General features: G+C 44.4%; 1 protein-coding gene across 1 annotated transcript; it reads left to right on the top strand.

Annotated features, from left to right (window-relative positions):
* The first annotated feature begins 2,672 nt into the window (after positions 1 to 2,672).
* On the top strand, positions 2,673 to 25,028 carry C20H16orf89 (chromosome 20 C16orf89 homolog). Its single transcript, XM_060261013.1, has 8 exons — positions 2,673 to 2,862; positions 4,348 to 4,497; positions 7,395 to 7,545; positions 10,719 to 10,836; positions 12,446 to 12,581; positions 14,627 to 14,731; positions 23,659 to 23,745; positions 24,958 to 25,028. Exons 1-8 carry the CDS (start codon positions 2,673 to 2,675, stop codon positions 25,026 to 25,028), a joined length of 1,008 nt encoding a protein of 335 aa, XP_060116996.1.
* The last annotated feature ends 1,490 nt before the right edge of the window (positions 25,029 to 26,518 follow it).

Raw genomic sequence — 26,518 nt, forward strand, 5'->3', positions numbered from 1 at the left:
ACACCAAACTGGCTCTATTCTATGTGGCTCTTACACCAATAGGTGTGTGGTCCCTTGAAATATGATGGCCAGAACTCCCTTTGGAGTTCAGTTGTGCTTGTCACACCCTTGCTCCTGGCTCCGCCCCCAAAGTCTCCTGGCTCCACCCCCAAAATATCCTGGCTCCACCCCCAATGTCCCCAGATATTTCTTGAATTGGACCTGGCAACCCTACAACCCCCAAGTGGTGGCTGGAGATCTCCTGTTATTACAGCTAATCTCCAGGCAATGGAGATCAATCCCCCTGGAGAAAATGACCACTTTGGAATGTGGCTCTTAAGGCATTATACTCTCCCCCAGCTCCACCCCCAAAATATCCAGGAATTTCCCAACCTGGAACTGGCAACTCTATCACTGGACTCAAACGTTGTTCTATAATTATAAAGGGATATGACAATACAAACATGATTATCTTTTTTATATATCAGTGCAGAACCAAAGTAAAAATGGCTACTTGGGCATAGTATGGGGCAGGAGTGGCCAAACTGTGGCTTTTTCAAGCATATTGTGCGGCTCTCGAAGCCCTTGGAGAAGGCGTTTGGGAGGGACGGTGGCTCAGTGGTAGAGCATCTGCTTGGTAAGCAGAAGGTCCCAGGTTCAATCTTCAGCATCAGCAACTAAAAAGGATCCAGACAAATCGGCGTGAAAAACCTCAGCTTGAGACCCTGGAGAGCCGCTGCCAGTCTGAGTAGACAATACTGACTTTGATGGACCCAGGGTCTGATTCAGTATAAGGCAGCTTCATATGTTCATTTGTCTCTTTAAAGCACATCTCCAAACCAAGCCAGCTGGTGACCTTGGAGAATACATTTAAAGATGCTTTATTTCCACCTCTCCCTCCCCCATCAATTTCCTTCCTTCCTTCCTTCCTTCCTTCCTTCCTTCCTTCCTTCCTTCCTTCCTTCCTTCCTTCCTTCCTTCCTTCCTTCCTCCCTCCCCCCCCCCCATCTGATGGTCCTGTCTTGCAACTCTCAAACATCTGACATTTATTCTATGTGGCTCTTACGTTAAGCAAGTTTGGCTATCTCTGAACTATCAGCTTCTGAGTAGCTTCAGACTTCCAAGTAGCCTAGCGGAGAAAGAGACTCACACAGCTCTTGGTAATTGAATCTGTATAGCACAGCGTTAACACCCGTGACAGTGATTCTTTGGAGATGAGGAAAGACAGATTTCTATTCATCCTACAACGAGCCTTTAAAAGGTTACATTAACTGCGCGATTGCCAAAGCAGAAGGTAATTATCTTCAAATTAAGTATACCAGGCAGTGGCCTAAATGCACCCATCTTTGATCATCAGAGCGGGATATTGTCACTTTAATTACACTTGATTTAATTTGGAGAGAAACGGTTGAAACGAAGCTGCAGGGTTTTTTAAAGGAATAATAGCCTTCCCTGCCCCAAACTGGTCTGGATCTAAATTGAATTCCTTCATATTACTGGTGTCTTCTTTGATTATTTTGGATGCGGAGTCGCAAAGGGGTACAGAATCAGCCTTCTGTGCAGTTAACCTGGAAGTCAGCTCCTTAAAGAGTGGTGGGATTTATTTCTAAGTGAATGCTTTTGTCTGTGCCCCTGCCTCTGCTCAGATCTTCATCTAAAGTCGAGTTATGCTTCATTTTGGAAGTGAGAACACAGGCTTGCCAACTTCAAGCTGGGGCCTAGAAATTTCCAGGAATCACAACTCCTGGTCTCCTGATATCTGTGATGAGTTCCCCTGGAGAAAATGACTGCTTTGGAGGGGGGATTCTATGGCATTATACTTTGCTGAGGTCCCTCCTCTCCCCCAACCCTGCCCTCCCCAGAACCCACCCCTCAAATCTCCAGGTATTCTCCAGCTCAGAGCTGGCAACACTCCCCAGCCTCTCCCCCCAAAATATCTCCAGGAATTTACAAACCCAGAGTTGGCAACCTGAGCGGAGCAGTGACAAGTAACGGCCTTTTCAGTGGTGGCACCCTTGCCTTTGAACATTATCCCCGGGGATCTGTCAACTTCTCAAGGTTGTGCGGAGACCTTACATTCCCAATCTTTAAGTGATGTTTTTATTTCCTATTTCCTTCCTTCTGAGCCATATCTTCACAATTTTATCGACTGCTGCTTCAGTACTTTAAGCGTGGCAATTTTTGTTATTTAAATTTAATGCTTTAGCTCAGCATTCGACAGAAGCACCCTTTGATGCTAGGGAGAGGGGGAAGCCCCTGGAAATTCTGGCGCATCAAACCAGTGCCCTCTCCCCACTCTAGCATCTTATAGGAGCCCCTTTCCGAGGTTAGGAAGAGCCGGACATTTGATTCCCAGGGCCTATAGCCGTTGGATATTTTAGTGCATCAAACCATCGCCCCCCCCCCGCCCCCCCGTCTCACTCTTAGCTGTTGAAATTCTTTCTGTCTTGCACAAAACCCAACAACACCCATTTTCAAAAGTAAAATGAGTCGATTGAATATAATATTATGTAAAACAGCCTGAGAGCCCAATGCAAACAAAACATCGGAAGGGTTGCTTCAGTTGTTTGCTTGGCTCTGTCCGGGTTGGCTGTTTGCTCGGAAGACAGTCCAACTAGTTATAGCAGGAAGATTCCCAGTCACGCCACACACGAACTGCGGAGAGTCCCAAGGCTCACCACAGCCGCCCCATCATGGGTAAAGCACAGATGCACTTTCTCGTGTTCCAGCTGGCGGTCTCCCTTCTCAACCCAATTCTGTCCAGATCCGAAGAGGACATGAGGTCTACTATCCTTACTGCGCTGGAGAAGGCGACTCTTTTCCTCAACGACTCGTACGACGAGATCAACTTAGATGCGGTGATGGGGTATCGGATGCTGCAAGGTATTGTGCTTCTGTGTGGGGCAGAGAAGGAAAGTCCTTTTCTCCCTTTCTCGCAGTGCAAGGACTTGTGGGCGCCGAATGAAATTAAGGAGTGGTAGGCCGAGAACAGATCAAAGGAAGGCCTTCTTCACCCAAAGAATCATTAACAGGTGGGATTCAGAGCTGCAGGAAGTGGCTCTCCTCAAAACATCCAGTGCCTCTCCTCAAAACACCCCCCCCCCAAAGTTTCAAAAAGATTGGACCACAGGTTAGGCTTCCCAATCCCCAGGTCCCAGAGGGGGATCCCCCCGGTTTTACAGGCTTCCCCCCTCCCCCAGCCAGCTGGCCGGCGGGGGAAGCCCCGCCCCCACAGCCATCATGCACCTCCATGAACGATTCCCATAGGGAATGATGGGGAATTGATCCACAGGTATCGGGGGCTCTGGGGGGGCTGTTTTTTGAGATAGAGGCACCAAATTTTCAGTATACCATCTAGTGCCTCTCCCCAAAATACCTTCCAAGTTTCAAAAAGATTGGACCAGGGGGTCCAATTCTATGAGCCCCAAAAGAAGGTGCCCCTATCCATTATTTCCTATGGAAGGAAGGCATTTAAAAAGATGTGCAGTCCCTTTAAATGTGATGGCCAGAACTCCCTTGGAGTTCGATTATGCTTGTCACAGCCTTGATCTTGGCTCTGCCCCAATTGTCTCCTGGCTCCACCCCCAAAGTCTCCTGGCTCCACCCCCAAAGTCCCCAGATATTTCTTGAATTGGACTTGGTAACCCTACCACAGGTTCCAATTCCATTATTTTCAGATAGGGCTGCCAAGCTCCCACTGGGTTTTATAGAGTTTTATCGCGAGTCCTAGAGCGTTTCCAGTGTGACACTCTAAGAATCGTGGCAAAACTCTGTGGTACCATAGAATCCTAGAATGTCCCTAGTGCAATGTCCCCAACACGATGACATCACTTCCAGGGAAATTGCCAGAGCGGATGGACTTGGCAACTCTATTTCCAGGTGCAGGGAAGGCATTTAAAAGATGTGCAGAGAGCCAGTTTGGTGTAGTGGTTAAGGGGCGGACTCTTATCTGGAAGAACTGGGTTTGATTCCCCCACTTGCAGCTGCTGGAATGGCCTTGGGTCAGCCATAGCTCTCACAGGAGTTGTCCTTGAAAGGGCAGCTTCTGGGAGAGCTCTCTCAGCCCCACCCACCTCACAGGGTGTCTGTTGTGGGGGAGGGAGATAAAGGAGACTGGAGCCGCTCTGAGTCTCTGATTCAGAGAGAAGGGCGGGGTATAAATCTGCAGTCTTCTTCTTCAAATGTGATTGCCAGAACTCTCTTTGGAGTTCACTTATGCTTGTCACACCCTTGCTCCTGGCTCTACCCCCAAAGTCTCCTGGCTCTTCCCCCAAAGTCCCCAGATATTTCTTGAGTTAGACCATATTGGTCAGAGACAGGATTGGAAAAGAGTTAACAAATGTTCTCTTTCTCTTTGCAAACACTCAGGCTATCTGGATGCCGTCAAAAAGAAATGGGACTCACAGCCCGGGTTGCAGCTTGCACAAGAACGTGTGGTAAGATTGGAGGAACAGCTGTCGACGCTGATTGACAAAGCAGAGCAGGCGGTGGAGCAGAAGACGCCGGGTTATTACAGATGTAGGTGCAGACCTTTATGGAAGTCTTAGGGGTCATGTTGGGGTGGGGAGAGAGGGAAGCAGGCAATCTGTTCTCTTCATTGTATAAGAACTTTGAAATAGTGTTGCGTTGCCAACCTCCAGGTGGATTGCAGTATTACAAAATTAGTCACCAAGGAGAACAGTGCTACTACAAATATATCAATGAATTTTAATGTAATATATTCATTTGTACCTTGCGTTTTTTCTTTTTCTTTTTACATACATTTTACTTTTTTTACATATGTTCTTTGAAATCGCACTGGGGGTTATAGATAGGCTTTATAAGTTTGATGTAGCCAGTTTGGTGTAGTGGTTAAGTACGCGGAATCTTATCTGGGAGAACCGGGTTTGATTCCCCACTCCTCCACTTGCACCTGCTGGAATGGCCTTGGGTCAGCCAGAGCTCTCTTATCTGGGAGAACCGGGTTGGATTCCCCACTCCTCCACTTGCACCTGCTGGAATGGCCTTGGGTCAGCCAGAGCTCTCTTATCTGGGAGAACAGGGTTTGATTCCCCACTCCTCCACTTGCACCTGCTGGAATGGCCTTGGGTCAGCCAGAGCTCTCTTATCTGGGAGAACCGGGTTTGATTCCCCACTCCTCCACTTGCACCTGCTGGAATGGCCTTGGGTCAGCCATAGCTCTCTTATCTGGGAGAACGGGGTTGGATTCCCCACTCCTCCACTTGCAGCTGCTGGAATGTCTTGGGTCAGCCATAGCTCTCGTAGGAGTTATCCTTGAAAGGGCAGCTGCTGTAAGAGCTCTCTCAGCCCCATTTACCTCACAGGGTGTCTGTTGTGTGTGGGGGGGGGAGGGAGGTAAAGGAGATTGTGACCACTCTGAGATTGAGTATAGGGTGGGTTATAAATCCAATATCATAATCTTCTTCTTTCTCATATGTGAAGTACAATAGCCTCGGTTTGGTTGCGGCTGTGGTTAAGACTGTAGGGTGCATAGCTGCACAGCTCAAATATCCCTTGAGTTTCCTGTTGAAGTAAAACTTTATTTGCATCAACCCAACTGTAGGGGTGTGGCACAAACTGGTAGATAAACCCAAACTTCCGTGGTTTTTTTTGGATTTATCAAAGTCCATTATTCGATTGTGCAAAAGGTCTCATACTGTTTGCACATTTGAATCATGGACTTCGATGCGTTGATTTTTGCACAAGCATTTTAATGTTGTGAAATGAGATTAAGAAGTCTCACGCACTTTGAATATTGTTTGAAATATACTTTATTAGGTCAGTTGGTTTCTGCACAAGCACTTTAATGTAATGAAATGAGTTGTACGTTATGAGACTTGTGCACGTTGAATGTTGTTTGAAAAGAAACTCAAACTTTATTAGGTTTTCATTAATTGTACCAGTATTAATTTTGTCATCATGTTCTCAGTAATTCTTTACATGGTTTTGTGATTTATAACCACTTGGAGGCCTGCAACCCCATCTCACGAACCAGTAGAGAAATCCATATCATATCAGGGGCTTACTGTTCAGCCTGGGTCACATAACATAATGAATTTGTACAGTCAAAGCCCCTGATTCAGATTGTTTTAAAAGGAGGTTAGACAGATTGATGGGAGGACAGGTCAATCCACACTATATGGCTATTCGCCATGATAACTCACTAAAACCTCCATGTACAGAGGTACTTACGTTCACGTCCTGTTGCTGGGCTTCTGAGAAGGTGGTTAGTTCTGGAATGAAAACAGTGAACTCTGACTTTCCTAAGAAGTTGGCCATCTCTGACACCTGAAATTGTAGCAGGAAAATAACGGAGCCGCACACATCACTGGTATGAAGCGAGGTTTTTCACTTCTGGTACCAAAAGCAGGGTCCAGTTGAGCATCATAGCTTCAAAATACTGAACCTCCCCCCCCCCCCGCCCCCCAATCCTCAGACCATCGTTTTAAGCACAAAGCAAGCTTAGCAGTCAGGCTCACAAGTTTATCTGATTCAACATTCCCCACCCCCTTGCAACTCCTTCTAGTACTTTTCCATTCCTTCCGTCTGCTTCCTTTATCAACTCCAGCGAGAAGCTTCTCAATGAGGCCCCTTTGTCTTATCCTAATACACATCTCTGAACACACACCCACTGAAGGCTGTCTGTGCTTCAAACGAACATTGCATCAGACACCCTCTTTTTGAAGGCAGAAGCATCCTTTTATTCATTATTATAGGGGTATTGATTAATTATTCAGGGGTCCCCCTTCAAAATTCTTCCAAGCGGACAGCCGTGTTGGTCTGAAGCAGTTGAACAAAGCAGGAGTCAAGTTTCACCTTTAAGACCAACCAATTTTTATTTAGAACGTAAGCTTTCATGTGCCCTTAAGCACTCTTCATCAGACGAGGAATCCAGCACAGAGGATAGATTTTGGGGAGAGAAGGATGCTCAGTGGCAATGTGATCCCCTAGAGTTCACCCTCCAAAACCACCATTTCCTCCAGGGAAAGTGAACTCTGTAGGTTGGAGATCAGTTGTAACTAATAATAATAATAATAAATTTATTCTTATATCCCGCCCTCCCCCGCCAAAGCAGGCTCTAGCAGGTGGGGAACCTCCGTCCCGAGAGCTGTATACAGCCCTCGAGGTCACTTGGTGTGGCCCTCAGGGATTGCTGGACAGATACATAGATTGCCATGTGGCAGCCTCCCTGGGGCTTGACCGGGCAGCGAGGATCGTGGGGCCCAGCCGCACTGTGCAGCAGCCTCTCCCAGGGCCAGGCAGGAATCACAGGGCCCAGAGGAAGAAGATAGTAAGTTTCCATAAAGGATCCCCTTGAATGAACGTCCGAAGTCAGTGTCAATAAACAGCAGGCAGAAAGGGGGAGGAGAGAGGTGACCAGACCAACCCTTCATCTCGCTCTCAATTTCTTGCAGGGTTTGCCCCAGCGTTAGGCCTGGGCTTTTGGAAGATTCCTCACCGGTGGACCCAGACAGACCCTTCTCTTGCTCCCTCCCTGACTAATGGCACAGGGTGCCTCAGCGGAAATAGAAGCGATTCTTGCATCTCGCATTTGCTAGGAACATGGTAGGATTTTGGCTTCTTACTCGGATCTGGTACTGTGGTTTGGCTGTTTGGAAACCTGATGGATACACCATATGCCACGATGCCCACACTTGTTTCTTTTAATCCACTGTTGCCTGTCCAGTGTCCAGATAGGTCTTTAAAGTACCAGAGACAACTGAAGCTGCCTTATAATGAATTCATAGAATCATAGAGTTGGAAGGGACCTCCAGGGTCATGTAGTCCAACCCCCTGCACAATGTTTACTATGATTTGGAGGCTGGAGTGGCTCTCCACGGTCTCTGGTGGAGGTTTTCCATGTCGCTTACTACCTGATCCTTTTTCCTGGAGATGCCAGGAATTGAGCGTGGGACCTTCTGCATGCAAAGGAGAGCCGGTTTGGTGTAGTGGTTAAGTGTGCAGACTCTTATCTGGGAGAACCGGGTTTGATTCCCCACGCCTCCACTTGCACCTGCTGGCATGGCCTTGGGTCAGCCATAGCTCTGGCACAGCTGTCCTGGAAAGGGCAGCTGCTGTGAGAGCCCTCTCCAGCCCCACCCACCTCACAGGGTGACTGTTGTGTGGGAGGAAGGTAAAGGAGATTGTGAGCCACTCTGAGACTCTTCGGAGTGGAGGGTGGGATATAAATCCATTATCTTCATCTACCTCACAGGGTGTCTGTTGTTGGGGAGGAAGGGAAAGGAGATTGTGAGCCACTCTGAGGCTCTTCGGAGTGGAGGGTGGGATATAAATCCATTATTTTCATCTACCTCACAGGGTGTCTGTTGTTGGGGAGGAAGGGAAAGGAGATTGTGAGCCGCTCTGAGACTCTTCGGAGTGGAGGGTGGGATATAAATCCATTATCTTCATCTACCTCACAGGGTGACTGTTGTGTGGGAGGAAGGTAAAGGAGATTGTGAGCCACTCTGAGACTCTTCGGAGTGGAGGGCGGGATATAAATCCAATATCTTCATCTACCTCACAGGGTGTCTGTTGTTGGGGAGGAAGGTAAAGGAGATTGTGAGCCACTCTGAGACTCTTCGGAGTGGAGGGCGGGATATAAATCCAATATCTTCATCTACCTCACAGGGTGTCTGTTGTTGGGGAGGAAGGTAAAGGAGATTGTGAGCCACTCTGAGACTCTTCGGAGTGGAGGGCGGGATATAAATCCAATATCTTCATCTACCTCACAGGGTGTCTGTTGTGGGGGAGGAAGGTAAAGGAGATTGTGAGCCGCTCTGAGACTCTTCAGAGTGGAGGGTGGGATATAAATCCAGTATCTTCATCTACCTCACAGGGTGTCTGTTGTGGGGGAGGAAGGTAAAGGAGATTGTGAGCTGCTCTGAGACTCTTCGGAGGGGAGGGCGGGATATAAATCCAATATCTTCTTCTTCTTCAAAGGAGAGGTTCTGCTACTGTGGCATGCATGTCTCTGCCCCCCAAATTGTAGGCACAGCGGCAGGCATGTACACACAACAGGTCATGGTATCTCAGAACAAACTTACACTTATTATTAAAAGGATATTTGGAGTTTCTCCTATTCTCACTGTCCACCCCGAAAATCCATTTTGATTTTGTTTCCCCCTTGTATAACCTGAACCAATGATGGGGATGGGGGCTGGAATCAATTTTCTGCTTCCCAACACCACATTTTCCCCCATAGAAGACCCCTGAGCCTGTCAGGAGAGGGTGGGATATAAATCTGATAAATAAATCATCAATACATCAGAAGACTGCAGATTTATACCCCACCCTTCTCTCTGAATCAGAGTCTCAGAGTGGCTTACAATCTCCTTTATCTTCTTCCCCCACAACAGACACCCTGTGAGGTGGGTGGGGCTGAGAGAGCTCTGACAGAAGCTGCCCTTTCAAGGACAACTATGGCTAACCCAAGCCCCCTCCAGCAGCTGCAAGTGGAGGAGTGGGGAATCAAACCCGGTTCTCCCAGATAAGAATCCACACAATTAACCACTACATCAAACAAACTCAGCATGTACTTTAGGAATATTTTGCATGCATCCAGGATGTACAGTGTACACATTGTGATTACAAACTGTGGCTAAGAAAGCCCCATACAAAGGGCGAGCCTTATACAAACACATCTACAAAGCTGGAAAAGAAAAGCAGAGAACTGAAAAGATAAGCAAAAATATAAATTAATATAAAAAGAGATCGGGCAGGGAATACAGATTCATCTCTGATTTGTTTTGGATTAGCAGCCCTTTCCTGGCTTGCAACTGGGAGAGTAAACTGCTGGAGAAATCCTGTTGTTATAGCCTCACCACTATTTGTCTTTCCTCTGACTTGGAAGACCCAGGCAAGCTCGATCACATCAGAATCTCAGAAGCTAGGCAGGCTCTGCTCTAGAATCCTAGAATCATAGAGTTGGAAGGGACCTCTAGGGTCATCTAGTCCAACCCCCTGCACAATGCAGGAAACTCACAAATCCCTCCCCCTAAATTCACAGGACCTTCATTGCTGTCAGATGGCCATCTAGCCTCTGTTTAAAAACCTCCAAGGATGGAGAGCCCACTATCTCCCGAGGAAGCCTGTTCCACTGAGGAATCGCTCTAACGGTCAGGAAGTTCTTCCTGATGTTGAGCCGGAAACTCTTTTGATTTAATTTCAACCCATTGGTTCTGGTCCTACCTTCTGGGGCCACAGAAACCAATTCCACACCCTCCTCTATATGACAGCCCTTCAAGTACTTGAAGATGGTGATCCTATCACCTCTCAGCCGCCTCCTTTCCAGGCTAAACATCCCCAAGCCCTGGCTAGTACTTGGACAGGAGACCACCAGGGTTCCCTCTAAGCTGAGTTAGCGTGAGATAGCTCACAGATTTTTAGCCTCCAGCTCACTCATTTTTGTCTTAGCTCAGGAAGGATGACCCCAGAGCACACTAATTTATGCCAGTAGCTCACAACTTGAATGCCAGTCGCTCACGACTTGAATGCCAGTAGCTTACAAAGTAGAATTTTTGCTCACAAGACTTTGCAGCTTAGAGGGAACGTTGCAGATCACCAAGGAAGACCATGGTTACTGTGCAGAGGCAGGCAATGGCAAATTACCTGTGAACGTCTCCTGCCTTGAAAACCCCTTGAGGGGTCTCCACAAATCAGGCGCGACTTGACGGCTCTTTCCACCCTCCCTGTGGAATCCGACCCTCATTTGTCATCGAATTTATCATCTTTTGCAGGGGAGATGGTGCAGAACCTTGCTCTGTCCCAAATTACTGCCCGGACGTTATGACCAGATTGGATTGTTCTGGTTATTCGCTGTCCCACCAGCTTTTGTATTTCATGTTTGCGGATGCGGTAAGGAGCTGACTTCGTGTTTTTCTACCATGGTAAGGAACACAAACCTGGGAGGGGGGGTGAAGAAGAGTCCCGAATTCTGCTCAGAATGTGTTCTAATCCATGAAGATCATTTCAGAAGGGGAGGGACGGTGGCTCAGTGGTAGAGCATCTGCTTGGGAAGCAGAAGGTCCCAGGTTCAATCCCTGGCATCTCCAAAAAAGGGTCCAGGCAAATAGGTGTGAAAAACCTCAGCTTGAGACCCTGGAGAGCCGCTGCCAGTCTGAGAAGACAATACTGACTTTGATGGACCAAGGGTCCGATTCAGTATAAGGCAACTTCATATGTTCATATGTTCAAGGCAGCCATGTCAGTTGACAGTAGAATAGTTGGATTCGAACCCAGTAGCGCCTTAGAAACCAAGAAGATCTTGGGGGGGTATGAGGTTTTGAAGTATCTCAAAAAGCTCATATCCAAAAAATCTGAGTTGTTCACCCCCTCACCTGGATAGCCTAGTCAAGCCCAATCTCATCATATCTCAGAAGCTGAGCAGGGCTGACTCTGGCAAGTACTTGGATGGGAGACCTCCAAGGAATACCAGAGCTGGGAGGCGGGGGCAGGCTTCCTTCAGCCACCTCCCTGAATATCCTCCAGGCCCCCAGAAAGGATCAATCACCAGAACTTGGGTGCACATGAACACACACACACATAAATACAACACCCCCCCCCCAAAAAAAAATTGAGTCATTCTCTAAGGTGCTACTGAATTCGAATCTAGTTTTCCTAATATAGGATCCAAACCCCAGTCTTGATTCTTCTCCTTGAAAGCCCTCACATCCACTGTGAAATGTATAGAAAAGTTTCAGCACTTCCTTGAAGAGCAAGGGTCCCCAGAGTAGTGCCCATGTGCGCTATGGCACCTGCTGACGTATTTCCTAGCGCCTATGAAGTGTCTTTAGAAAGTAGGTGAGGCCAGGTGGGATTTTTGCTTAGCAAGACTTCTGATTGGCTGTTGATTCCATTGGCAGTGCAGATTTTTAAAAACTCGGCTTTGGCAGTAGCTGCCACCATAGCACAAGGATCTTCAGCTGTGTAAGTGAAAAGTGAGCTGCGCCAGCCATTTTGCATCTGGCTACACCTTCTGTAGCTGTCATTTGGTGGCAGCCATTTTGTCGCCGTGTGAAAGAAGGTAAGCTGTGCCAGCCATTTTGTGACTTGACTCCGCCTCTTATGGCAGCCGTTTTGTGCAAGCATCCACCATGCTGTGTCAGAATTCCAAATGTGCCCATGGGCTCAAAAAGGTGGGGGACCCCTGTTCTAGAAATCAACATCTTTCATTCCCCCAGTCCCAAGTGATCTGCCCACACCCTTCTCCTTACTCCTGTTTTTACCTATATAATGACCCACATTTCCTTGCAGAGCTTCAAACGCAAAATTGGAAACTTACCATGTTTCAAAACATTGGCTTTACCAAAGAGGCTCTGTGTTCGCCTTTGGAGACAACGTCACACTGTCATTTAACAGAATGGATTGCTTCTTTCCTAGATCTATTTGCGTCAATACAACTGTGCCACAAACAGAACAAACAATCGCTTATTTTCTCCTGTCTCCTCCCCATTCCTTTCTCTAGAAAGAATGCTCCAATCCGTTGTTCCTCGATGCCCCCTATTACAAAGAAGTCTTCTGCGCTTCCATGAAGCAAATGAACGTGGAGGGAGAGAAAGAAGCCCGCCTGTATACCTTTGGCGATCTTTTTGTGGAAAACAGTAAGCAGTCTTTCCTAGGGTTGCCAAGTCCAATTTAAGAAATATCTGGGGACTTTGGGGGTGGAGCCAGGAGACATTGGGGGTGGAGCCAAGAGCAAGGGTGTGACAAGCATAATTGAACTTCAAGGGAGTTCTGGCCATCACATTTAAGGGGACTACACAATTTTTTAAATGCCTTCCTTCCATAGGAAATAATGAAGGATAGGGGCACCTTCTTTTGGGGCTCATAGAATTGGACCCTCTGGTCTAATCTTTTTGAAACTTGGGAGGTATTTTGGGGAGAGGCACTAGATGCTATACTGAAAATTTGGTGCCTCTATCTCAAAAAACAGCTCCCCCAGAGCCCCCGATACCCATGGATCAATTCCCCATCATTCCCTATAGGAATCGTTCATGGAGGTGCATGATGGCTCTGGGGGTGGAGCTTCCCCCGCTGGCCAGCTGGCTGGGGGAGGGGGGAAGCCTGTAAAACCGGGGGATCCCCCGCTGGGACCTGGGGATTGGGAAGCCTAGTCTTTCCCCAAAGGAGACCCCAAGTCCCTGGATATTATCTGCTGACAGGAATGCCCAGGGGTGGAATTCTAGTAAGAGCTCCTTTGCATATTAGGCCACACACCCGTGATGCAGCCAATCCTCCAAGAGCTTACAAAAACAGAGCCTTGTAAGCTCCAGGAGGATTGGCTACATCGGGGGAGTGTGGCCTAATATGCAAAGGAGCTCCTGCCAGAATTCCACCCCTGGGCAACCCCATCTGGCAACTATAACACACACACACACACACACACACACCCCAATCTCCTGCGGGTAGCCAAGAGGGACTAGGGAACCCTATTGATCCAGCTCTGATTGTGTAGTTCAGGGCTTCCCCGCTGTGGTGCTTGTAGGTGCCACGATGGTGCCCACCTGCCCCTTTTGGGGACCAGCCAAGTGCTTTTAGAAAGTGGGTGGGGCCCAACAAGGCTCCTGGTTGATCTTTGGAGATCTGATTGGCTCTGCAGCCTCCAGATACGGCAAAGAAACGGAGGCAGACAATCCCAGGCTCAGAAACAGCATTTGGGGGAAAGCGCTGTTGACAGACAGCATTCAGTTGTCTTCATATCTGGGCTTTTTTTTTTTGTAGCAGGAACTCCTTTGCATATTAGGCCACACCTCACTGATGATGCTGGGGGGGGGGAAGTGTAGTTGACTGGGGAAGGCAATGGCAAACCACCCCATTAAAAGTCTGCCATGAAAACATTGTGAAAGCAACGTCACCCCAGAGTCAGAAACGACCGGTGCTTGCACAGGTAGGGTTGCCAAGTCCAATTCAAGAAATATCTCGGGACTTTGGGGGTGGAGCCAGGAGACTTTGGGGGTGGAGCCAAGATCAAGGCTGTGACCAGCATAATTGAACTCCAAAGGGAGTTCTGGCCATCACATTTAAAGGGACGGCACACCTTTTCAATTCCTTCCTTCCATAGGAAATAATGAAGGATAGGGGCACCTTCTTTTGGGGCTCATAGAATTGGACCCCCTGGTCCAATCTTTTTGAAACTTGGGGGGGTATTTTGGGGAGAGGGACTAGATGCTATACCGAAAATTTGGTGCCTCTACCCCAAAAAACAGCCCCCCAAGAGCCCCAGATACCCGCAGATCAATTCTCCATGATTTTCTATGTGAATAAATCTCCATAGGGAATAATAGAGTTCCCAGAAGACATTTCCCTCCCCTCCTCCTGCTTTCTGATGACCCTGAAGCGGGGGGAGGGCCTCCAAACCGGGGGATCCCCTGCCCCCACCTGGGGATTGGCAACCCTATGCACAGGGGACCTTTCCTTTCCTTTTCCCTGATGTAGCCAATCCTCCTGGAGCTTACAGTAGGCCCTATACTAAGGGCCCTGTAAGCTCTTGGAGGATTGGCTACATCAGGGGGTGTGGCCTAATATGCAAAGGCGCTCCTGCTACCAAAAAAGCCCCGCTTCATATGTTTGCACCACTGAACCCTTTCCAATAACTTCATGGTTGAACTAGTAGCGTCACAGACAGATTTCCTCTTCCTCTCTTTAGTTTTGTTATGCGGTATGTCTGGATTCTCGGACTTCTTCAAACCTCAGTGGCTGAGGATCATTCTGAACTGGCAGAAGCCAGAGAAGGGGTGTTTTTGGATGTACGGTAAGTGAAAACCCTGGCTTGGTTTATTTCAACAGTGAGGGGGAAAACAAGCCATCAGTAGTAGCTTTGGTAGGAAGTATTAATACCGTAAAGAGTTTCTGTGCTTGCGTATGAAGTTCTGATCTCTCCTTATCCTCGATGCGGGCTCTTGGGGAGAGCAAATGCAATTTAAAAATAATAATCAGCCCACCAATTATCCTAATAAGCAACGTTGAAACTGATCAGTGTGTACCAGGGAATAGAAAGCTCTCCCCTGCCTCCTAGAAGTCTCTGGCGAGCTGGTTAGTCAGACCTTTTGTGGCAACGAGTTCCAAAGCAAGGGACTGAAGGAACTCAGTCCCTTGCTATCATTAGCAAATCGGGAGGCACAAATGTTAGAGGTACACACGGTTCTTTTGTGTGCATCTCTATAGGGTTCGAATAGCTACTGTTGAAAACAGAATACTGGACTGGACAGACCTCTGGTTTGGTCCAGCATGTCTTCACTTACGTGTATAAACCTGTGTGTGTTTTTAGATATAAGTTTTAAGATGTTACATGGCAGGTTCTGTAGGGGAAAAAAGGACTGTAAGGCTTGAACCACTGTAGGGTTAATTGGGCTATAGATGGTTTGAGCCAGTGTAGTGTAGTGGTTAGAGAGTCTCAGGCTAAGAGCTGGGAGCCAGGTGTCACGTTCTCAGGGTGCAGGCAGGGAGTCCAAAGGCAGTCCAAGGTCAAAGTCCAGGAAGTCAAGCAGGAGCCAAGTCACCAATGCAGAATCACAAACCGGAATCAGAAGTCAATGTCCAAAAGCCAAAAGGTCAGAGTGCCAAGGAAATCAAGCAGGTCAGGATCAGGAAGGAGCATGGATGCAAGCCAGAGAATAGACTTGTTGCTTCCACAAGGTTACCAGGTCCTTGGTGGGAGCTATATGGGAGTCTCAATCAGCCTGCTCCCTGGGTAGCAGTGACTCTGCTAGAACTCAGGGCTGAGAGATCTGGAGCATCGGCGTGCCTCATGTCTTCGCTCTGAAAGTCCTTTCCGGAGCCTGCTTCGAACTCTTGAGATGGGAGGAAGAGAGCTTGGAGGAGATTGATCGTCAACAGCTAACACTGGTGCCTGGAGAGTGATTGATGGGCCAGCTGCTGTTTGTTCAGCTGAGAAACTGGCTGGCAATTCTTCCAGGTCTGCTAACCCTTCCAGCTCCTCCTCGTCAGGGCTCATGACACCAGGTTCCAATCCTCACCTTGCTGTGAAAACTCACCGGAAGATCTCGGTCATGAAAACAGGGAAAAGAGAACTAGGTACATTGCTCTGAACTCCTTAGAGCAGGGGTGGCCAATGGTAGCTCTCCAGATGCTTTTTTGCCTACAGCTCCCATCAGCCCCAGCCATCAGCCATGCTGGCTGGGGCTGATGGGAGTTGTAGGCAGAAAAACATCTGGAGAGCTAGCGTTGGCCACCCCTGCCTTTGAGGATGGGTGGGATTTCATCCTCACAAGAACCCTGCGGGGTAGGCTATGGTGGGAAAGAGTGACTAATTAATTATTGTATGGCATTGGGGGCGGAATAGCCAGGAGATCGTGGAATGGATTGCTTGGCTGCCGAGCTTAGCTCTTTTTCGGACCGACTAGAAGAAGAAGAAGACCATAGATCTATACCCCGCCCTTCTCTCTTAATCAGAGTCTCAGAGTGGCTTAAAAAGGTAAAGGTAGCCCCTGTCACCCTGTGCAAGCACCAGTCGTTTCCGACTCTGGGGTGATGTCGTATCACGACATTTTCACAGCAGACTTTTTGATTTTAATTTTAGAACAATTTTATTTAGTAACATATGGTAACAATATCTATTTCTTGTATCATTAATAACTTCTTTTTATCTATCCCATATGTTACTTTCAAACCACCCCTCCCCCCGTTACTTGACCCCCACCGGTGTTATTTAAATACTAATATTTAAAGGTACCCTTAACTAATAAAAACAAAGATTAATATTCTTCTTTCTTCTAAGATTTAATCATTATCAAAAATTGTCCAATGTCCTTTTCTTTTCCACTCTTTTTCTACATATCTTCTAAACTTTTTCCACTCCATCTTAAAAACTTCTAAGTCATAATCTCTTAAAATTCTTGTTAATTTGTCCATTTCACTCCATGTCACAACTTTTACAATCCAATCCCATTTCTCTGGTATTTCTTCTTGCTTCCATAACTGCACATACAATGTCCTAGCAGCTGAAAGCAAGTACCAAATTATAGTTCTATCTTCTTTTGGAAATTTTTCCATTTGTGATCCCAACAGAAAAGTCTCTGCAACTTTCTTAAATTCGTATCCCAGGATCCTAGAAATTTCTTGTTGAATCATCTGCCAATACTTTTTTGCTCTTTCACAAGTCCACCACATATAGTAGAAAATACCTTCATGTTTTTTACATTTCCAATATCTATCTGGCATCTTATTGGTCATCTTTGCCAACTTTTTAGGAGTCATATACCATCTATACATCATTTTAAAACAGTTCTCTTTAATACTATGACACGTTGAAAGTTTTATAGAATTTTTCTACAAATATCCCAAGTTTCCATCTGTATTTCTTTATTTACATTAATTGCGCACTTAATCATTTGAGATGTCATTACTTTGTCTTCCGTAGACCATTTTAAGAGTAATTTATATAATTTTGAAATTAATTTTTCATTATCTCCAAGCAGAACTTTTTCCATTTCTGTTTGCTCTTTTCTTATTCCTTCAGTTTTAATATCATTTTCCACCAAGCTCTTTATTTGTTGCATTTGGAACCAATCATATTTATTATTCAGCTCTTCAGCAGTTTTCAATTCTATTTTGCCACTTTGTATTTTTAATAGTTGATTATATGACAACCACTTTTCTTCACCCGTCTCAGCTGTTATTTTTATTACTTCTGCTGGCACTATCCATAACGGTTTTCTCTCATCCCCATATTTCTTATATTTCATCCATGTATTGAGCAAATTATTTCTTATATAATGGTGAGAGAAAAAAACATCCATTTTTTCCCCCATAGTACATATAAGCGTGCCAGCCAAATTTATTTCCATGACCTTCCAACGCTAAGAGTTTTTTGTTTAACAGCGTCACCCATTCTTTTATCCACACTAAACAAACTGCTTCATGATATAGTTTTAAATCTGGTAATTGGAATCCTCCTCTCTTTTGCATCTGTTAAAACTTTCATTTTGATCCTTGGTTTCTTCCCAGCCCACACCAACTCTGAAATTTTCCTTTGCCATTTATTAAATTGTTTACTGTCTTTCACAATCAGAATAGTTTGAAACAAATACATTATTCTTGGCAGAATATTCATCTTAATTGCAGCTATTCTGCCAAACGATGACAAATTAAGTTTATTCCATTTTATCATATCTTCATCCATTTTACACCATAGCTTCTCATAATTGTTTTTAACAAATCAATATTCTTCATTGTTATCTCCATACCTAAATATTTTACCTTAGAGGTAACTTCACAACCCGTTAGCTTCTGCAATTCCTTTTGTTTGCTTATTTGCATATTTTTACATTAAAATTTTGATTTTTCTTTATTAATATAAAGTCCCGCCAGCTTTCCATATTCTTGTATTTTAATTAACAACAAAGGTGTTACTTGTATGGGATTTTCATTTATAAACATTATATCATCTGCAAATGCCCTATATTTATAAGTAAATCCTTTTACTTTTAATCGTTCTATTTCTTTGTCTTCTTGGATTTGCATCAGTAAGATTTCAAGAGTGGGGAAAGCGGACAGCCTTGTCTTGTACCTTTGCTAATTGTCATATCTTCTGTAAGATCTGCATTTATACATAGCCTTGCACATTGTTCAGTATATATTGCTTTTATCATCCTTATAAAGTTTTCCCCCAACTCCATTTTCTCCATTACTGCAAACATAAAGTCCCAATTTAACTTATCAAATGCTTTCTCTGCATCTGCAAAGAATAATGCAACTTCCTTTTCTGGATGCCTTTCATAATATTCCACGATATTTACAACAGTTCTAATATTGTCTCTTATTTGCCTTTTTTTGGGGGAAAACCCCGCTTGATCCTCCTTTATAAAATTTATCAAATGATGTTTAAGTCGCTCTGCCAATATTCTTGTATATATTTTATAATCATTATTTAATAGTGAAATGGGTCTATAATTTTTTACATTCGTGACATCTCTATCTTCTTTTGGAATCAACAAAATAACAGCTTCCTTCCATGTATTTGGTATTTTCCCTTTTATTCTTATAATGTTCATCAATTTCTGAAGTTTCGGTATTAATTCCTTTTTGAGGATTTTATAAAATTTAGCTGTATATCCATGTGACCCAGGTGCCTTTCCATTTTTCATTGCATTAATTGCTGCTTCAATTTCTATTTTTTCAATTGGATCATTCAGAACTTTTTTCATATTTTTTGTTAAGGGTGCTATTTTAATATTTTGTAAATACGTTTCCATTTTTTCTTTCTTTATTTTAACACCCTTAAATAATTTGGCATAGTACTTAAAAATTCTCTCTCTTTTTCCTTCCTGACCTACCAACTCTCTTCCATCAACCACAATTTTGTTAATAATTTTACTTTCTCTCTTTTTTTTTAGTTGCCAGGCCAAATACTTTCAAGATTTATTTGCTCCCTCAAAAGATTTTTGCTGTAATCTTTTCAGATTCCATTCCAGTTCTTTATTTAACAAGTGTCTCATTTGTGTTTGTAATATTGTAATCTCCCTCAAAATTTTCTTTTTCCCTGGTCTTTTTCTCAGTTCCCCTTCTTTTTTCTTTATTTCATTTTGAATGTCCAACATCTGTTTTTCTTTTGCCCTCTTGTCTTTATTATTCAATGTAATCAATGTTCCTCTCATTACAGCTTTATAAGCATCCCATACCATCTGAAATTCTATATCTTCTTTATCGTTTATTTGGAAGAAAATTTTAGTTTCATTTTCTAGAGATATCACTGTTTCTTTATTCTGTAGTAAATCTTCATTTAATCTCCATCTTCTCGACTTTTTAGACAATTTTGTAATCCACATTATTGGGTTATGATTAGCCCCTATTTTAGGTAAAATCTGTTTTCTTTGTTATAAGGCCTATATCCTTAGGGCCCCACAACATGTCAATTCTGGAAAAAGTATTATGTCTTGCTGAAAAAAAGGTATAGTCTCATAGTTCAGGGTTAAATTTTCTCCATATATCTTCCAGGTTTTCTTGTTTGACCAATTCAAAAAAAGACTTTGGCAATTTTCCTTCCTTATTATTCTTTTTCCCAGACCTATCCTGGATTGTCAGGATAGGTCAAAACTTGATCATATGTCACTTCATCAAATTGTTGTATAATGTCTTTTTAAAAAGCATCCTTTGATCCATTTGGTGCATACAATCCCAATAACAACTTTTTTTTGCATTTAATATTATTTCTACTGCTACGAATCTTCCATTTTTATCTTTAAACACTAATTTCAGCTCCAATGTTTAATATAAAAACTTGTTTAATATAAAAAACCACTCCCCTTTTCTTCTGTTCAGCCAACGAATGAAATTCTAGTCCCAATTGCTTATTCCATAAAAATTTATAATCCTTTTGTTTGATATGTACTTCTTGTAAACAAATTATATTACAATTTTGCTTTTTACCCCAATGAAACGTTGCCTTTCTTTTTTGTGGTGAATTTAGTCCATTTACATTCCAAGATAATAATTTGTAATCCATCATGGTGCAAATTCTTTATGTTCTTCAAAACATCTATGCAGTTCCTGTGTGTTTGTAATTGTAATCCTTTTTCCTTGAAGTTCAAAGCTCAAACCTTCAGGTATTATCCATCTATACCTCATTTCATTGTCCCATAATTTTTCTATCAATTTCTTGTATCCTCTTCTGTCAGTTATCATTTGTCTTGACAACTCCTTCATAATTCTTACTCTGCTGCCTCCCACTATCAATGTCTTTTCAAAGTTTTTATTCATGATCTTTCCCACCATTTTTTTTTGTCATATATCTTATAACCACATCTCTTGGTAGATTTTTTTTTTCATAAAGTGAGTTCAGTCTATACATATAGTCATACATATTTCTAGTCCCTTCAGGATCTTCCTCCAAAAATCCCGCAATTATTTTTATTATATATTCTTTCAAATCAGTTTCTTCATCCTCAGGTACTCCTCTCAGACATATCTGGGTCTCCATCAATTTGCAGTCATGAATTGCAACTTTTTCTTGTATTTTTAACAAGGTGGAATCATGTACTTTCACTCTCCCTTCCACCTCTTGCACTTTCTTTGATGTTACCACAGTCTCATTTCTGAGATCCTCTATATCTTTTTTTTAGCTCTTCAATATCTTTTTTTTTTAATTTCTTTTTTGGAAGTAGTTATCATCTCCTTCATCCCTTTCATTATTCTGGCTTTCATTGCCTCTAATTGGTCCTGCATTTTCTCCAGTGAAGCAGTCCTTGCTCGGGTTTGCTTATAGTCTGACATGTAAAAACACCAAAAATTTTGACCTCACCAAATTAAATTTCAACTATCAGGTTTAAAAGAGTGAAGCTTGCTTTCGTCAATAAGCCTAATTTCGCCGTCCTCAGAGCCTCCTGTTTTTATTTTCTCCAAAATGGCAGTCGCGACTTTTTGCCTCACTTTAAAAAAAAAAAATTCTTTTTTCTCTAGAGGCTTCTAAAATAGTTATTAACAATAATGTCCAATAGCATTTACCTTATAAACGTCACCTCTGTTGGCTCCCCAATTTTTAATGTCCCAAACACTTTAAAAACTTTATTTAAACTTTAACCTCCCAGCAATGGCCGCCAATGTTTTTCTATGATATTATAGTCCTAGAGTAGGCTGGCTGCTTCGATGATTTCCCTTTTCCATCCAATGCTTCCTGCTTTACTTGCCACCAAATCCCATTTTTGTTGGTAGAGAGATCTCACGATACTTGACATATTTCCTGTGTTGACTGTGGGAGCTGCAATTCTATGACGATGGGGCTTTTTCTCAAAAACCGCAAGTAGACCAAACAATAAATTCCTTTCCACTTTTTAGCACTGTCCTTTAAATTTATAAAGTCCAAATTTCGCCCCTTCTCCCCTTCTTCTTCTAAGCTTTCTAGATTTTAGTTTCCCACCTTCTGATCTTATTTTGTTTAACTTTAATTAGTCCCGGAATGAAAGATAGCGATCTGTACCTTTTCTGTAGTTATCCAGATCAACACCGGTCTTGTGTAACTTTAGATGTTTAGTATTATCAAAGAAGATTAGGATCCTGTCGAGCTTATGTCAAATAAATGACTCTGGAAACTTCTGCAGATGATGAAAATGCAACTCGTCTCCGGAGACCCCTCAAAGCCTCAAAGGAGGCCCCCCCCCCGGGACTCCCTTTTAGCCAAGGTAAATCTCCTCAACGTTTCCTGTGCATATGTTGGACTGATCTCTGACTGAGAAAAGTAGGCAGTAGGCATTAAATTGCCTTCCACTACCTCGAACAGAAGTTCCAGCCTGCTCCCCTTCTGAGAAGCAGTTCAGCTCAGCATTTTCCAACCCCGGAAGTCTCAGCAGACTTTTGAACGGGGTAGTTTGCCATTCCCTTCCCCAGTCATTTCCCCCCAGCAAACGGGATACTCATTTTACTAACCTCAGAAGGATGGAAGGCTGAGTCAGCCTTGAGCCAGCTAACTGAACCCAGCTTCTGCCAGGATCGAACTCAGGTCATGAGCAGAGAGCTTGAACTGCCATACTGCAGCTTTACTACTCTGCACCATGGGGCTCACAAGTGAGAGGGAGTGAGAGAGAGTGGCTTACAATCTCCTTTATCTTCTTCCCCCACAACAGACACCCTGTGAGGTGGGTGGGGCTGAGAGAGCTCTGACAGAAGCTGCCCTTTCAAGGACAACTCTTGTGAAAGCTATGACTGACTGAAGGCCATTCCAGCAGCAGCAAGTGGAGGAGTGGGGAATCAAACCTCGTTCTCCCAGATAAGAGTCTGCACACCTAACCACTACACCAAACTGGCACTAGGAGGTGGAAGGAAAGAAAAGGTCCCCTGTGCAAGCACCAGTCGTTTCTGACTCTGGGGTGATGTTGCTTTCACAACGTTTTCACAGCAGACTTTTTACGGAGTGGTTTGCCATAGCCTTCCCCAGTCTTTTCCACTTTCCCCCCAGCAAGCTGGGTACTCATTTTACCGACCTCAGAAAGATGGAAGGCTGTGTCTGTCAACCTTGGGCTGGCTACCTGAACCAGCTTTCGCCGGGATAGAACTCAGGTCGTGAGCAGAGAGTTCAGATTACAGTACTGCAATACTGCTGCTTTACCACTCTGCCACAGGGTGAGCTATGCTTTATTTTTAAACTGAGAGTGCTATGACTTGCCTATAGTTACCCAGCTAGCTTCAAGTGGGGAATCAAACCTGGTTCTCCCAGATTAGGATCTGTGTCTCTTAACCACTACACCACACTAGCTTTTGGGAAACAGTGACTGAGCCATATTAATGCATCCAGCTTCATGGCAGAGTGGGGATTTGAATTCCAGCCTCCCAGATCCTAACTCTAGTTGCTTCATCATTGGTCTGAATAATACTTCTTTTTTTGCTTTGACTAAATTGCTTTCAGTTGGTTATTTCTTAATCTCTTTTGCTCCTACTTGTCATTTTGAATTCCTGTCCTGCTATCTTTGCCATTAGGAGCCTGAAGTCCTATTTTCTGTAAAAAAAAAGAAGAAGGTGGGATATCAATGTTCTAAATCAGGGGTGGCCAACGGTAGCTCTCCAGATGTTTTTTTGCCTATAACTCCCATCAGCCCCAGCCAGCATGGCCAATGGCTGGGACGGATGGGAGTTGTAGGCAAAAAATCTCTGGAGAGCTACCGTTGCCCCCCCCCGTTCTAAATGAATAAACAGAGTAGGGACTTCCAAGCAAATTGGCTGTCTTTTCAGGTGACCAGTTTCAGTCCTCCAGCCAGAATTCCAAAGAACCCAGCCAGGGATTAAAAAGAGTGAAGAGACAAGAGAAAATTCTCAAAGGTAAGTCTTTTGGTGGCTGTAATTGGTGTTCCCTATAGGCTGAGTTAGTGTGAGCTAGTTTTTTAGCCTCTGGCTCACAGCATTTTTGTCTTAGCTCAGGAAAAATGACCTCAGAGCAAACTAATATATGCTGTAACTCACAATTTTGGTGCCAGTAGCTCACAAAGCAGAATTTTTGCTCACAAGACTTCCACAGTTTACAGGGAGTATTGGTTGTAATGTACATGCCCATGGGAGTGAATGTCTCCATGACCACTGAATACTGCACAATCGACCATCTTCCAGACACAATCAAGCATCCATCCGTAACACACCAACTGAGGTTTTTTTTAGCTAAATTGGTATGAAGTAATCTCATACAGTCAAGCCCGAGAAGGTTAATCCGGTTTCAGCATTTGCGTACCAGTTGAACGTTCCAATCCGTTTCCAAGGGCAGCCCCCAAAACGCTGAATTGCAGCAGTCCAGTCTAGAAGCTGCAGAAGTGTGGATCATTTCGACAAAGTGTGCTTCTGAATCGAAGTGCAGAGGACTGTATTGTACATAACTTAAAATATTTCCCAAAAATCTTTAAAAACACCTTTGGGGTTTTGAACCTTCTGGTTTATGATGGAGAGCCCCGGGTCTCCTCAGAAATCCCCTTAATTCTATTTTGCAATACGAAGCTCACCTTTGCTGGCAAGTTCCCCGCGTCCTTTGTGTTTGATTCTTTTCATTACCCAGAGAATCTTCATTTTTTTTTAAAAACTGCTGATCGTAGCATGCCCTTCCGAAGACACCCAGTTTGAAAACCGAAATGGCTTTGTAGGATAATAACAGGCAGCAACGGCCGTTTGACTTCTGACCTGGCGGACTCCTTATTTTTATATCCTTTAAAATAACAAGAGCGCTGTTATTAGAGGGGAGAAATCTCTATGGCACGACAATATTTGCAGTCTCATGCAAATACCCCTGAGAGCTTGTTTGTGGAATGGGACAAGTCCTGTCTAGTAAGTTTACTAGCTTCAAATAAGGCTGAAACCACCAAAGTGGTGGCAAACTTCCTTTACTGTTCTTATAAGAGGAGAAGTCCGTTTAGAGTGTTTGATTAACCGCTTTTTCCCCCTGCTTCCTTGATTTGATACTGTCATTGTTATGCAAATAAAGGTTCTGTGACTGTGTTTGGACAAATCCTGTCCTCTGCTTGGATACTCAGCTGGTTCTTTTCTCTGCAGATGGGTGTGCCTCTCATAACACCGGCGTGGCCGTGGCAGCCCTCGGGGGATTCCTTCATTATGGTTTCTGACGGTTCAGCAACCACAAACACGTGTCCAGAAGTCTCACAGAGATGGAGGATCATGGCCTGATTTTGTCCTGCCGCCCGCTGGAAGCTGCATACGGACACGCTCGTGAATGGCAAGAAATGCAGTTGCTTTTGGCAGTGACACCCACTGCAAAACCTGAGCTTCTGCAGAGACCCCAGCGTGGCCCACAGATAGGACCCATATTCAGGGGTGGAATTCTAGCAGGAGCTCCTTTGCATATTAGGCAACACCCCCTGATGTAGCCAATCCTCCAAGAGCTTACAAAAAAGAGCCTTGTGAGCTCTTGGAGGATTGGCCACACCCAGGGGGTGCGGCCTAAGATGCAAAGGAGCTCCTGCTAGAATCCCAGCCCTGCTCCCCTTGAGCACACGGAAGCTTACATTCTGAATAAAACTTTGTTGGTCTTAAAGGTGATGCTTGACTCCTGCTTTGTTCTTTTGTTTTGTGTGGTTTATCTTCAAGTGCCCAGCCCGGCTGGCTTGAACCAACACGTGGTGCTTTTAAAAAAAATGGGGGAGGGGGCTGTAAGGACCAAGAGAACCTCTGCTCCCATTCTCAGGCAGGGCTGGGTCTGGGGGGGGGGGGAGAGGGGGCAGCCACCCTGGGCGCCAGAGCAAGGGGAGGGCACTACCAGCACCCCTTTCGCCTCCAAAAATAGGTAGATCTTCATGGTAGGAAGGTAGTGGGGGTTGCTCTTTTTTTAACTTTGCACCCCCTCCAAATTAGGTATATCCGTCCCTGTTCTCAGGCACTGAGGCCCCAGCCATTCAAGACCCCTAGAAGTCTTGCACAAACAAGAAAAAAAAATACAAAAATGTATACACCTGTAGACAGGGCTTTTTTGGTAGCAGAAACTCCTTTGCATATTAGGTTACACCCCCCGTGGATATAGCCAGTCCTCCAAGAGCTTATAGTGGGCGGTATAAGAAGAGCTCTGTAAGCTCCAGGGGGATTGGCTACATCAGGGGGATGTGGCCTAATATGCAAAGGAGCGCCTGCTACAAAAAAAGCTCTGCCTGTAGCTATCAAATGTAAATCTGTTTGCTATCTTTTACTCTCTTGTTGGGTTTATTTCTGTAGTACAGAATAAAAGGATATCATCTCTCACTAAACATCTCCTGAAGCTTCCTTTTCCCTTCCCACATTTTCTTATAAAGTGCAATTTTATCCATCAATATAATAGGTGATATTTTACAAGCCCGCACATCCATATCCGGCAGGATTGCCTGTTTCCAAACTTGTACCTTGGGTTGCCAATCCCCAGGTGGGGTGAAAATACACAACAGGATACACAGAGGAATGAAGTTGCAACCAAATAAAACAAACCATTCTGTGAAAAATGCTATTACAAAATATAATTCATACAACGAAAAGAGTGCATTTCAGCAACCTCATAATTTTACATATCGCATGTGCATATTTATGTACATATATACACCATTGGGCAAATAGTCCAAAATATCATAAGTCC

This window comes from Heteronotia binoei, chromosome 20 (assembly GCF_032191835.1).
Source record: "Heteronotia binoei isolate CCM8104 ecotype False Entrance Well chromosome 20, APGP_CSIRO_Hbin_v1, whole genome shotgun sequence".
NCBI classification, from domain to species: Eukaryota; Metazoa; Chordata; class Lepidosauria; order Squamata; family Gekkonidae; genus Heteronotia; species Heteronotia binoei.